Raw genomic sequence first — 13,570 nt, 5'->3', positions numbered from 1 at the left:
GTGAATGGAGTAATTGTTGGGATGCCACGGAGGAAAACTCCGTGTTGCCTAGACCACGGCCTTGCCCAACACAAGTTGTAAATTCGAACCCGAGACCCCAGGATTACAAGGCCAGCGTTCTAACCGATAGACCACCGTGGCTCGTAATTAGTGGTAAGCCAGCAAAAAAGGGTGGGGATTTTTATTCTATGGCAAAACATTATATATACAGCATTCGTCACCAAGAAAGGATGGCAAGAATTTTCGGGATGTGAGGATTAGGAAAACTGGGGTCGCTGTTAAGGTTAATCTGAACTAAGTTGTCCGCTCCGTCACTGAGCATAAAATATATAACAACACAAAAATAGTACCGGGGGAAATGTTTTTGGATTTTGTTACGATCTTCGTGGATTTTTTGGCGAAGTCGTGATTTGTCAGTTCTTTACGCGTGCGTGATAGAACTGAGGTAAGGAAAGGAGACGGCGGACATTTTGAAAGACGCAAAGCATTGAGTGGGTGAGAGCAAACACTTAACTTTATATTTGACCGTAGATTCAAGCACATGGTTCGGCCTTATACAGGGTGATATAAAAGTATTGCAATGTTCATTTGCGGTCGTAATTTTCTTGGATTAACCAACAGACGACATCGCCGTGACTTCAGAGGAGCCCACGAGGGCCACACGTCGTCATATTGAAACTTCGTCACACCAAAAGGTACTCTTGAAGGTTTAGATAAAGTTTTCTTCAGTGACGAAGCATGGTTTTACCTAAGCGGACACTTTAATAGACAGAACTTTAGAATACGGAGATATACAGCATTTTTGACAGAACGAGCTCAAAACAGCAGCTGGTAAAATAATATTGGCTGCTGCTTATAGTGCATTTGGCAGATCTGACACCGTTTTCGACTTCATTCGTTGTCCTACGCTCTGAAAAAAAATAACACAGAATTTATGGAGGCGAATCTGATCTACGTCTTCAGAAAGTTTGGCAGGATTTGACAAATTGGGGAACACGATTTGATTCAATTAGAAATAAAAATTTCTATACCAGTGCACCGACATTTTAAGAATGATGATGGAACTTGGCGTCAGGATATAAAAAAATGGGTTGATAATTAGTTATGAGTGACGTTTTGGACCTCCAAATCTCACTTAGTCCCTGATATAGACAGAGCGAGGTCTCTAGACAGGTCAGCCGTGCGTTGTGGGTCAGCACGACTCGGCTTGGCTTAAGTCTGCGCTCCGTAAATTGGAACTGAAAATAATTTCAGGTGAATTCCTAGAAAACTGTCTCAACTTCATGTATCTTCATCTTCGTCTATGCTCTTATTAGGCCAAAGACTTCAGAGGAACTTCAGACATTTCAGTTTCCGTGCAAACTGGTTTCTGGGGCAGGCTCCAGAATTTCTGATCGTGCCCAAAATTGTGGGCATCGGCCAGAGTCTCTGGTAATCTTTGATGGAGTGTTTCCGGCAGGAACAGTGCTGCCGCCATCCCAGTGGCGGATACAATGCCAATTATTATGTACGGGTATCGGACATCGTACGTGCTGCCCTGGAAATAACACAGAAGCATTAATCCGATCACGTCCTCTGGAAAAAGGGGTCTCACCCTCTGAAAATGTTGCTTTGCTCTGTATTATAACAGCAACATTAAAACATTATTTAATTTGTAGTCTGTATATCCATTAATGTTGGGGGATATTTTGTGCCAAATTCATAGATCGTTTTAGGAATATGAAACGCGAAGGGATATTGTTTTTAAACGAGAAACATCGTTCATAGCGTGGAGAAGTTTAAAAGCCAAACAATTGACCTTTAAATTGCTTAATCAAAGTAGGCTGAGATTAGCGTGTCGTCAGCTAACTGATAAACACTGCATCTGAAATAAATGACATCCTGAACGAAGGACACAGAGTTATTGCCTTATATATATAATAACTTCATTATATATGCAGCAGCTGTTGCCTGAAATCTCTCGTTACGTCTGAAATCAGCGGGAAATTCGGACCGTACGCGAACAGACCTCGACCTGACGCAGCTGAAACAAGGTTAGGGAGTTAAATGGGGGATGAAAGGGGGTGTTATCATTGTCAAATCGAGGTTCCACTTAGGGCTGCTCGTCCCGAGAAACTCCAGATTCGGCGCCAGTGAGTAAATCTCCGTGTACCACCGCCATCTTCACGCTCAAGATGTCGCTGCGTCCGTCAGGCCTGAAAGTTGTTAAATTACGAATTTTTGGACGAGGATGTTTAAAGGATTTGGGAAGATTTTCAGAGCAATGTAAAATGCCGACTGTCTCTGGCTCTGACTGGGTTACGTATCCGCTGAATTGTCTTCATAAGCGAGGATTCGCTCTGATACCACCACGCGACATCAGACTAACTCTTTTTCGCGTAACTACTGACAGAGGTGAAAATATAATCCAAATACAACGCGGTTCTGGGGCGGATATTGAGACCACAGGAGTAGAAACATTTATCTGGAAAAAAAACAAAAGTAATCTCGTGACTAGTTGGGGGCTATTGCGAATTTTGAGCTGGTTGCTAGGGACTCGCTCAAAGATTCCTCTTGTGTTCTACTCACAAGGAAGACGATGTAGGGTCCGAGGATCCCCATGCTACTCCCCATCACTGCCCCCAGCGACGTTCCCGTCTGCCGAACGCACGTAGGATACGTTTCCACGGCAACCAGATGCACCACGTAGTACGTGATCGTGAAGCAGAATTTGACGAACGCCACCATGGCGGTCGTCAGCCAAACCAGGTCGGGTCCTGCAAGGATTATATCACAGCGCCTAATGAAACATAAGATGGCTTGTAAATGAAAGGACAGAACAGTTCTCCTGTGTCACTTAAAATTGTTATGGAATTAAAGGTAATAATAATGAGACCTCAAATGGGATGACTGAAGAGATTTGTCGTAAATTAACTTGAGGCATTGGAGTTTAATCGGGAAATTCGATGCAAAAACAGGCCAATGTCGTCTGAAGTGCTTAATATTAATGAATTTGTTCAGTGATTCACTATAAAAAAAGGGCATAGATTTTTACGTCCAGATGTTAATCCTTTGAAGCACAAAGTTCATCCGAGTAGCATCTGGTAATTCAATTTCAACTATTGCACAGATCAATCGGCCAAGTCGCGATGGTATTTGGGTTTGTGATGCTGATGCTGATGCTTATAAATGGTTTGAAGATGGCCAGGAAATGTAAAAGTCGAGGAAGGAACTGTACTTCCGAAAACTCACCGGACACATGAAAATACGTAAAATTGCGGATATTGGTTCGTTCTGAGAGTCGAATATTGTTACTTGGAAATACAGGCAAGGATACGTCGGGCTGTCCTTCGGAGAAGGCTTGCATCTAGCATTATGACAAATCCCCTGCTCACGACGAACTCGCTGTCCGGAAGTTTTTGGCCAAAAAAATCTATATTGAAAATGGATCACCCACCAAATTCGAAACATTTGGCCCCTAGAAATGAACACAGCATTGAAGGGCATTCAGGGACATGCAACAACCATCCTGAAGACGATTCCAGAAGATGAGTTCCAAAAACGTTTTGAGCAGAAAAACGCCAACTCACAAAGTGTTCTAGTGCGCAAGGAGACTCCTTCGAAGGTCACAGCATCCATTCGGATCATATTTTACGAGAGTATTCCGGGAACTCAACAGTGGAGGTACTTACGTCCGACAATGCAGATCACGACGACGACGGACAGAACGAGGAAGAGGAAGAGGGCGCCCTGGGTCCATCGCCGTCCGTAGCGATCGGAAAAATACTTCCCCACGACGTAACCCGGAAGCTCCACCAGAGATTGCCAGAAGAAGTTCATAAACGGGTTGCCGTCCATACTGCTGACGTTCAGCATCAGGGTATAGTACGTCATGGAGTTCACCACCCTGCGGACAAGTTCCTCTTACTGTACATGACAACGCAATTTGAAGTAATTTTGCTGCTCTTTGTGCGAGTAGCCTCTGACGGACGCGTCACATCGTAAATTTTTGGCCAGACGTCAATAATTCCACACATCAACACAGACGCGTCCGCCCAAGGCCTTAGCCCCTTGTTCCTCTGAGTGTCCGACCTCTCATGACACACACAATAAAAACTTAAGACAATGCAAAAATTTCGATATAAATAAAAAGGAGATTTATTTAATTGCAATATCTTTCATTTTACACGTTTGAAACGTCACACATGACAGTTCAGTTGATGAATTCGTTTATTTCTGTGGAACCCGAAGGCTGATTACCGTGACCACGAAACACCCAGCGCTATCCGTCGATCTCGATCTATTTTCTCAAGATTTCTTGCCATCGTTTGTCTGAATGGGCCCTCGACTTTAGAGTCAGTAACCAAAATTTCGTACGCATTTCTCACCTGCCAACAGCGGAGGCATCCATGCGTAAGATCAATTGAAAATCCAAGGCAGATGAACTCACCACAGATAGACGATGAGTGTCGTGTTCTTCGCGAGCCTCCAGTTGGAAAAAAGACTCGCCAGGCCGTAAATCCGTTCTTTCTTTGCCGCGATTTTCCTCAGCGTCAACATCGTATCGTTAGGGAGGGAGGATCCATTGGTCTTCGCGATGTTTCTCAACTCCCTGGCACATCTCGTCGTTTCTCCTCTCGCGGCTAGCCACCTCGCGGACTCGGGGAACCACCTAAGAGCACGGAGTGAACAGCGGTTACCTAATCTCTGTAGCGTTTGCGAAGATGGCCGCCTTCTGGGTTGTTGAGCTGCTGATGGTAGAGGCAGCAATGACCTCTGAAACGTCGGTAAACTTCTAGCACACTGCACGGCGCAATAACCCAGAAGGCGGCCATCTTAAGTGGCTACTTCTTTCCGTGGTCAGGGGTTTTTATTGACAGGATCGTGTAAGAGATTAAATTTTAGCTTTCGGAACGAAATATCTAAAGTTTGTTGACAGATCTGGCTTATGGGATGGTTGAGAAATTTGAGCCAAGACACGTATTTGCGACATTTAGGCAGTTCGACGGAAGTTACCCAACAGAATTCCTCGAGTGACACCCAACCTGTTCGCCGTAAACATTTAATGTGGGCGAATCGTAGCTCAGAATTCAAAATTTCTATCATGAAAATGGAACAGTGCAGAGGGAAGGATGTTCTGTGGTCATGGACATCTTCAACTTCGGGCAGACCGTCGGGGCAGTAAGATTTCAAACTGTCTCGCAAAGAATTTCACTTCTCTCCCCTAGCTACGTAAAGTAAGTAACAGATCACTTATTCTGTCTCATTACTGACTTGTAAGCAAAGAGGAAAACTCCGCAAGGCGCTGACGTAATGATGAGAAATGCGACCCAGTCTCTAGTTGCCCAGGCGACCAAAGGCATGAGACATACGCCGAGCGTCCAACCCAGGCACTGCAGCATAGCAATGTGGGCCCTCTTGTCCGCAGAAGACATCTCCGTGCCTGTGACGTGAAAGATAAATTACTAGTCACACTGGGCAGAGTGTGATTCAGTTTCGAGTATCTTCGTGTCCTACCTAGTACAAGGGGACTCTGGAAGGCGGCCGACTGAGACACGCTGCCGAACACAGTGACGGTGAGGAAAAGGGGGTAGTTGCTGGCAGTGAACACGGTCAGGCATCGACCCACTGCCAGCAGGAACAGAGTCACGAAGAACACAGGCCGGCGGCCGATCCTGAAACACGGGACAGACTTTTCATTAAACTCTGAAGCCAACTATAAAATTATTGTGATAATAACAACGCTTTCAGTTGTTTCATTTATAATTGAAGCTGTGTTCACCCAACAAGTGGGATCTATGGGAGATAGGAGTTGAAGGAGACTGGATTTTGTTGGCCCAGGACAGGGTCCGGTGGAGGGCTTTGGTTAGTTCGGTGATGAACCTTCGGGTTCCGTAAGCCATCTGGTTGGTTGGGTCCACTATTTGGGAAGCCTGAGGGGAAGAGACCTCTGGGGAGACCTAGACGTAGATGGGAGGATAATCTCAGGCGGGATCTATGGGAGATAGGAGTCGAAGGAGACTGGATTTTGTTGGCCCAAGACAGGGACGGTGGAGGGCTTTGGTTAATTCGGTGATGAACCTTCGGGTTCCGTAAGCCATCTGGTTGGTTAGCCTTACACTATTGAGCCATTTTGACTGAAAAATTTTATTTCCAGTCTCTAACATCCAAATTTTTAATAATTTATGTTTAAGGTCTTACTCCGCCAAACACGAGATAAATTTTCTTATTTTTCAAATTTACTGTATCGTCTCGATTTTGAAGTGCCTTCTTTCTGATATGTTATCCCATTTCTTGGCTTGTGTGTACAGCAATTTCTGTATCCCTCCTTAATCAAATTCCGCTTCACTTCACAATAAATTAATTACAAAAGGCATCGTCTCTACTGAATTTACCAAAATATTCTGTCTCATTAAGTAGTTGCATCGTCCCTTATTAATTTTACATTCCCTGTAGATATTCATTCTTTTGATACACGCTAACTCTGATTTTATCTTTTTCCAATCTTCCCCCCCCCCCCAAAGCTCAAAATTTAAATTGTTCATTTACAATTCATAACAATTTAATAGTTTAGTACGGATTTTTAGTTAAGTCTGATTGCAATTTCATAAATTATTCGTCTCTCATAAACCTCTAAGCGATATCTGGTAAAAATCATGTCAAGCCTTGAGTGAGTACATTGATCTCATTCTACATTAATCATAATATTCTGAGAGATATTCTACGTAAAATAAAAAGTCTAACAATTTAAAATTGTACACTTAAGCTACTTTACTCTATGATAAGAGCAATCAGCAAATAGTGAGACGCTGTATTACGAGATAAAGGAGAGACGTTTGTCATTTTTCAATCCGGTCCACTCAAGTATAAACCAGTAGTTGAATAAACATGAACATGTATTTGTCCTTACCTAAGGAACTGTGAGAGAAAAACACCAAGACAAAGTTCAAAATCCGTCTCTGTAGCAAGTGTCTACGTGTAACCTTAGATAAAATAGTCACATGTGCGCTGGAACTTCGCTGGGACCTTCCACATTAAAGCTCATTTTACTAGAAGTCTCTTTAAGTCCCATAGAACACACTTACTTAGTGTTAATTAAAAACGTTACTTCGCGACATGAGTCTGACATTACTTTGTGATCTAAATTATTTAAATAATTTATTTATTACTACTGAATATTTATAAAAAAAAATTCTCTCTAAAATTATGGCGTGTAACAGAATACAAATCTATCAACAAATTCTCATTTTTGCGTTAATTAAATATTTAGAAATAAAATGTATTTGACTTCGCCATTTCATGGAGACACGTGAAAGGTAAAAATGTTTGTACGTGGGTGTGAACTGGATTACGTAAATCACTAAAATAATCGTTCATTATTAATAATACTACTACGAACACTGCTAATGTTTATTAATGAATCAAATTGCTACTATAAAAAAATCAAAGAAAACATACAGGCCTTTGCTATGTTAAAACGAGCATATTTCGTGGGAATTAAGAGAAACTGATTAGTCAACACATGCCCTAACTCCTTGAAAGTTACACGCTGATTATGAAATTGCAACAGAAATTATCCCAAGAAAAGATCCCATACCATAACATCTTAGTGAGGAGCCTAACATTATGTACCAATATGGTCTAGGCAAAACGGAGTTTTCCTCCGTGGCATCCCAATAATTACTCCATTCACACGCAGAAGAAGGCAATGGCAAACCACTTCTGGATCATCTGCCAAGAACGTATATGAACAGGTCCCAGTCCGAGAGGAGAAAAGGATGGAAGGATCCTGTTCATATGGACCTGTCGTCAGATAGAACACTAAATAATAATAAGATGAGGTGGTCTAGCGGTTAGAACGCTGGCCTTGTAATCCTGGGGTCTCGGGTTCGAATTTATAACTTGTGTTGGGCAAGGCCGTGGTCTAGGCAACACGGAGTTTTCCTCCGTGGCATCCCGACAATTACTCCATTCACACACAGAAGAAGGCAATGGCAAACCACTTCTGGATCATCTGCCAAGAACGTATATGAACAGGTCCCAGTCCGAGAAAAGGATGGAAGGATCCTGTTCATATGGACCTGTCGTCACACAGAACACTAAATAATATAAATAAAAGAGTTAAGACTTTATCTGAAGAATGTACTCCGGGGTGCAGCACTACAGAATCCCAGGAGCTGCTGTGACCCTCAGGGACAGACGACCCGCCCTACACTACGACGTCAACATAAAATAATGAAAATAGTGACTCAAAAGGAACGCACGCGTCGCCCAGCTGTCCGAACACGAACGTTCCTATGACGTCACCCGCTCTGCTGAACACGAAAGTGTTCGTGACGTAGAGTTCCTTGTCGCATACCCAGTTCTCTTGAGTGACCACCGTCCTGGTGTACCACGTGTGATCGTAGACCCAACCGTTCTGACAACCTGGCGACAAAACACAAAGATCATTCTAAGGCTCTGGGCTCAATGTCTGATTAACAGGTTCAGTGCCTGAGGAAGACTACGAAGAGGGCTCTCGAAACGCTGAATACAGATTTATTTAACGATAGTGTGATTTGTGAACGACGATCAAATCGTAGACCTTGGAATACACAAGTACACACAATTTTAAAAAAAGAATTTTGATTGGAAAATCTGAAGATTAGAGGCTGTGCGTTTGCGGAGTGGATTAATCTGGCTCAGGATAGGGTCTAATGATCCCTTCGTGTGAACATTCAGATTCCATAAAACGTAGTAAATATCTTGACTAACTGAGCTACTATCAGTATTTCAATAAGTCTGTGCTGTATTTAAGTTATCCAGGCCTCGTGGTTATAATGTTTTTGGTGTGAATTTATCGTCAGACCGAATTATTAATCGAAATTCTGTCGGCTTCATTGTACAAACGTTGTGGGATACTCAACAAAAACAAGTATAAGTTTAATTGTACTGAGGGACTTTCTTGGATTTGCCGCAAAGTAACTCCGAGCGTCAGATACGTCGCAGTACGAGGTGAAGGGAAGATTGACAGCAATGAGTCTGTCTGAGCATGCGCGGTGAGACTGAAAACAGTTTCCTTTTCTAATTACTACCCCGACATTTACAGATGGGTATCTGTGACGGTGAACGATGCTCGGAGATATTTTGCGCCCGCGTTACCCCGTAAATACTATTTCCTAATGTCTGTGTTAAAATTGTGTTAACTCGTACTCACCTACGATCTGAAGCCTTGTGCTATTATTGTTCATTGACTGCAAACTTGCTGTTGTGTTCAGTTGCGTGCTTACGTTGTACATTTGGCATTTGCTGTACGACTCTTTGCCACTCTCATCTGTTACCCTTGAAAGTTTACATGACATTAAGTCAGGCAAAACACAAAATCAACATTAAATTGTCTTCAAAGACTTTTACACGTGAATTCAAAACAGAAACGTTAAATGGATTCAGAGATTTCGAGATAAATGCCTCAAACATGTTACAGAATATCTGTTTCGACATATTTTCGAACAAGCGAAGCATTTTGACCCACATTCGGCGACCTTTAAAACAGCCCGGAAGTCAAAAAATGCATTTAAACTTTAATTTTGCCCGTTGTCTTGTATGGTTATGAAACACGGTCTCTTACTTTCAAGGAAGAACGTAGATTACATTTGTTTGAAAATAAAGGCGCTCAGGAGGATATTTGGACCTGAGAGAGATGACATAAATAGGGAATTTGGAATATTAACATAACGAATCGTAAACATAACACATTGAGGATAGTTAAATGTAACAAAGCTCCGATGGGCTGGACATATAGCACGCATGGGGGAGAGGCTAAGGGGTGCACACAGGATTTTGGTAGGGAATTCTTCTGGAAAATGACCACTGGGCAGTCCAGGAAGAAGATGGAAGGCTACTCAGCATAAAGACACTGTCTTATGTCTCTTCCGTCGTCATTTGAACAGATGTAATCTGGGGGTTCATTTACCGCCCTCATCAAATACAATTTGATGAACGACTGGAGAATAAGATGGGTGGGGATTGTAGCACGCATGGAATGAATTAGTAATTCATTCAAAACGCCGATCTGAATACACAGAAGGAAGACACCATTTGAGAGACCTAGGCATAGACTGGAGGATGTTATCAAGATGGCTTTTGTGGAAAATGGATGTTAAGTTCTCGACTGAATTCAACCGGCTTACGATAAGAGTTCTGTGACGATATCTCGAAGCATCTGCGTCAGTAGAAGCTTCGAGGGATATCTCGACTAGCTAGCAAGTTATCAGGTTCTCAGGGATTGGGTTTTATGAAGCTCGTTCTGGGCCTATCGTTGAGCTGGAGTGCTCTTAGATGATTGTAGAGTCACTTGTGGAATGATGGCTGACAAGGTGTTAACTAATGGCTCACCGAATGGTCCTGGGGCCGAGTCCCGCGTATAGGAGTTCGAGGACGGTCCAGAGCAAACGTTTGTTTAAATTCCCTGTTTCTACACCCGATTAGCGTATTATGTTAAATCGCTGCAATGACATTTATTGCATAAACAGATCATTTGTTCAGGAAAAGTAATCTTTCTTCGTGGGCCTGTCTATTGCATCTAAAAAGAGCACGGAATTATGAACTTCGATAAGGATATTTGTATAAATTACTTACTAATTACACTGAATGTGTTCATATAAGGGAAAAAATAGCATACACCTAAGAGGGAAAACGATATGTTTCAAATTAAGTGGGTGGCAGTTATCTAACGTTAGATTCAGGATGACGTAAAAGATCAGAAGATAAGTTTGGGAAACAGCTGAGTGCCGGGTTCGTGTGAATGGAGTCGTTCATGTGAAACTGGTGGTCGCGATCTGGTTAAGAAATTTCATCGCCTTGTATGTAACAGAGTCTTTAGTACCATATTCGAAAGATTCCGCAAATGGATTCTATCGTGATCCAATACAAAGTCTCATTTGTTTCCTTCCTGTCTACTAGTGACCTCTTCGATTCGTGATTTCCGATTGAAGTAATGTCAGTCGACCAATTATAATTCCCACTTTTGACTGAAACAGCGTATGAAAAATACTTCGTCTTTCAGAAAATACTGTCAGAAACAGAATTTTGTTTCCACGAGGAAAATTATCTCGACATCTGTTACCTGAGTAAAAAAAACACATAAACTGTAGGACATTCTCACCTGGGTATCGTAAGACTTTTCCATTCCTCTTCTGTGAAATTAGTTTCATTCCTTCCGGGAACATGACACCAGTGCTCGGGTGTTGTCAAAGCCAACACCAAATTAAGATACGGCATTGCCAGGAATATAACAAATACAAAATTAAACACGAAATTAAACCTCGATTGATATTTACCGTTTAAACCTACATGATTCATAAGTCGGTCAAACAGGGCGTCTCTGTCCACTTCCCCCGACCCAGTGAGGAAGGACAACCGACTAGAATTGTCTACCATCGTGATGACGCTCTGAGTTCGCGGCTATCTGCTCATATCTCCGGATGTCTGGCCCTTGCTTTAGCGACAGAAGAGTCTTGGTGGCACTTCGAAGCTCATCGCATCACCACTACCACGACGGACACAGATAAATGCTCAGTAAATATTTCAAAAAACCTCACGGTAGGAGAAGATAAGCTTCTGGTACGATGTCCTCGGTTGGCACACGATTTCAAGCTTCTCGGAAAGCGTCTATCTCTTTTATAGACCCCCCACTGTAAACTGTTTCGAGCTGATAACAACACACGTACGCTATCTCATGCTGATTAAGTTAAGTTCCATGTTCCGTAAAATACTTGTGATTCTGTGAGACTGAATAACGAATCAGCATAAGGCACTTACAACCCAGGACTTCAGGAGATGCTGGCTTAAACCTCTGGAGAGATGGACGTCTTTGGGAGTTACTTTCGGAGTTTCGGGTAAATATTTCTGAACAAGTGCAAGTCGTTTGACTACGAAACCAAACTGCGCAAACCTCCTTGAGGACATACGTAATAATTTTACAAAACCCGACTTTTCGTAACATTTTTTATAGGACACCGAAATTGGATTCTGAGCTGAGCCAGTCTTCATCCTTCAACCCTACTTTTGAACAATAATTTTAATATCCTACCATCCACGCCTGGGTCCTCCAAGTGGACTTTCAGTCTGTATTTTAGAGGCCATGTTAGGCGGGTAACTAGTTGATCTCTGTGTTTAAAACAGTGGAAATTTCTTTTCTGGAAGTGTGAATGAGATTTCTCTTTAGTAATACGGTATTATTTATTTTTAAAATAATTAGAATGCCATTTTTAAATTTGATAGTAAGTGTTGCAAGTATTGGATTGTGAAACTTCACATCGCTGTGTTTGTAGCAGATTAAATCTGTCTAGTCATGTGTTTTTCGCTATTCTGACCGGGTATTTAATGACGACAAATTTGCTGAAACTGTTCTCTTATCCCCAGGTTTGGCAACTTGAAATCAATCGCTGAATAGCGATGTTCAAGCGTCTGGCAGCTTCGAATATTTGCACAATCTGAACAAGAGGACAATTTCATGATTATCTTTGTGTACAATGTCGATATTTGTCAGCGTTACGTCTGGGAAGGCTTGAGGTTTCACGTTTTGGATCAATTAGACTCTGGGCTGTGCATCAACAAATCCAAAGTTCGGTTTCTGACGCCGTGAACGAAACTTCATCGCGATATCGAATCGAATGGGGGTCTAATGTTTGACTTTTAAGTCTTTTTAATTTTTCGACGAAGATGTACCTGGAATATCTCTGGACCTGGTTGTGAGCATGACGCACTGAAACATACGAATCACAATTTTTGCAACAAATAACGCTTGTTATGCAAAAGAATATTAAAGCCGGACGCATTAATCCAGTTCAATGTTTGCGATCCTGAGTCACGTTTTAGTAAATCAGGTTCTTCTTCATTTCACCGCCATTTCTCCTTTGTATGAGGATGAAGAGTCGAAAACTATTTGACCCTAATTTTGTGGTAAACACTTTAAAACTATCGCTTTGTATTCTGAAGATCTCCGATAAAAAATACTGGGGCTGGAAGTCGTCTATACGAGTACAATAAAATAGGCCACGGTAGCTCCCTTCAACTCTCTTTCCAACATATCATTGACAAATATCTGTCCCTGTCCAACAGCGCGCAGACAATTATAAATGTCAGGAAACAGGACACAATCAGGGCGATGATGGAGGCAGCAGGGACCTCTGAAATGTCGGTAAACGTCTACCAGGCTACACGGTGCAACAATCCAGAAGACGAGATACAAAGATTGCAATTGATGATGATGACTTTAAAGTTGAAATTTTAAAATGTGAGAGACATAAAAAGTATCAAAGCTGGCGATGAGTCATTAATTCTAAATCTGAATCAGTGGAAAGAACTTAATAAAAATTGTGAGAAGATTCCTAACGCAATATTATATAAAATTCGTTTTGAAGATTAAGGAGAAAGTAATGGGATTTTTAAATTAAAGTTTATTTTTAATAGTTTAAAACAATTTAAAAACCACCAAAAACAATTACCTGTTTTTTTCATACGTGAACTGTAAACTGTTCTACTTTAACAGCTGTGAAAAAAAATTACATTCATCCTTTACTGACTCACCAATGGAACATAAACCACAGTT

The 13,570-nt window shown here is 41.9% G+C and overlaps 1 protein-coding gene and 1 long non-coding RNA gene across 2 annotated transcripts; one reads left to right on the top strand and one right to left on the bottom strand.

Annotated features, from left to right (window-relative positions):
* Positions 1–496: 496 nt before the first annotated feature.
* On the bottom strand, positions 497–11,440 carry LOC110838609 (organic cation/carnitine transporter 2). Its single transcript, XM_022081933.2, has 9 exons — positions 11,123–11,440; positions 9,176–9,300; positions 8,244–8,406; positions 5,497–5,654; positions 5,254–5,422; positions 4,430–4,651; positions 3,672–3,886; positions 2,569–2,756; positions 497–1,537 (listed from the first exon to the last, which is right to left on the bottom strand). The coding sequence occupies exons 1-9, from the start codon at positions 11,395–11,397 to the stop codon at positions 1,313–1,315; spliced, it is 1,740 nt and encodes a 579-aa protein (XP_021937625.1). The 5' UTR covers positions 11,398–11,440; the 3' UTR covers positions 497–1,312.
* Positions 11,441–11,734: 294 nt separating this feature from the next.
* LOC110838612 (uncharacterized) lies at positions 11,735–13,346 on the top strand. The gene is made up of 2 exons (XR_002546174.2): positions 11,735–11,855; positions 12,382–13,346. It is a non-coding gene; the product is annotated as an uncharacterized LOC110838612 (long non-coding RNA).
* The last annotated feature ends 224 nt before the right edge of the window (positions 13,347–13,570 follow it).

Source organism: Zootermopsis nevadensis, unplaced genomic scaffold (genome assembly GCF_977971745.1).
Source record: "Zootermopsis nevadensis isolate Lab colony 2312 unplaced genomic scaffold, Znev_1.0 Znev_ptg000021l, whole genome shotgun sequence".
NCBI lineage: Eukaryota > Metazoa > Arthropoda > Insecta > Blattodea > Termopsidae > Zootermopsis > Zootermopsis nevadensis.
Note: the sequence above shows the minus strand (reverse complement) of the source record. Positions and strands in the feature narration are given on the sequence as shown.

What these genes read in the sequence shown, in the direction of transcription:
- LOC110838609 (XM_022081933.2), bottom strand. Translation starts at nt 11,397, where the DNA reads ATGGTAGACAATTCTAGTCGGTTGTCCTTCCTCACTGGGTCGGGGGAA. An exon ending in TTCGGACAGCTGGGCGACGC is followed by an intron (nt 5,655 to 8,243) that starts GTGCGTTCCTTT and finishes CCCGTGTTTCAG; the next exon opens with GATCGGCCGCCGGCCTGTGT. An exon ending in CGTGATCTGCATTGTCGGAC is followed by an intron (nt 2,757 to 3,671) that starts GTAAGTACCTCC and finishes TAATCCTTGCAG; the next exon opens with GACCCGACCTGGTTTGGCTG.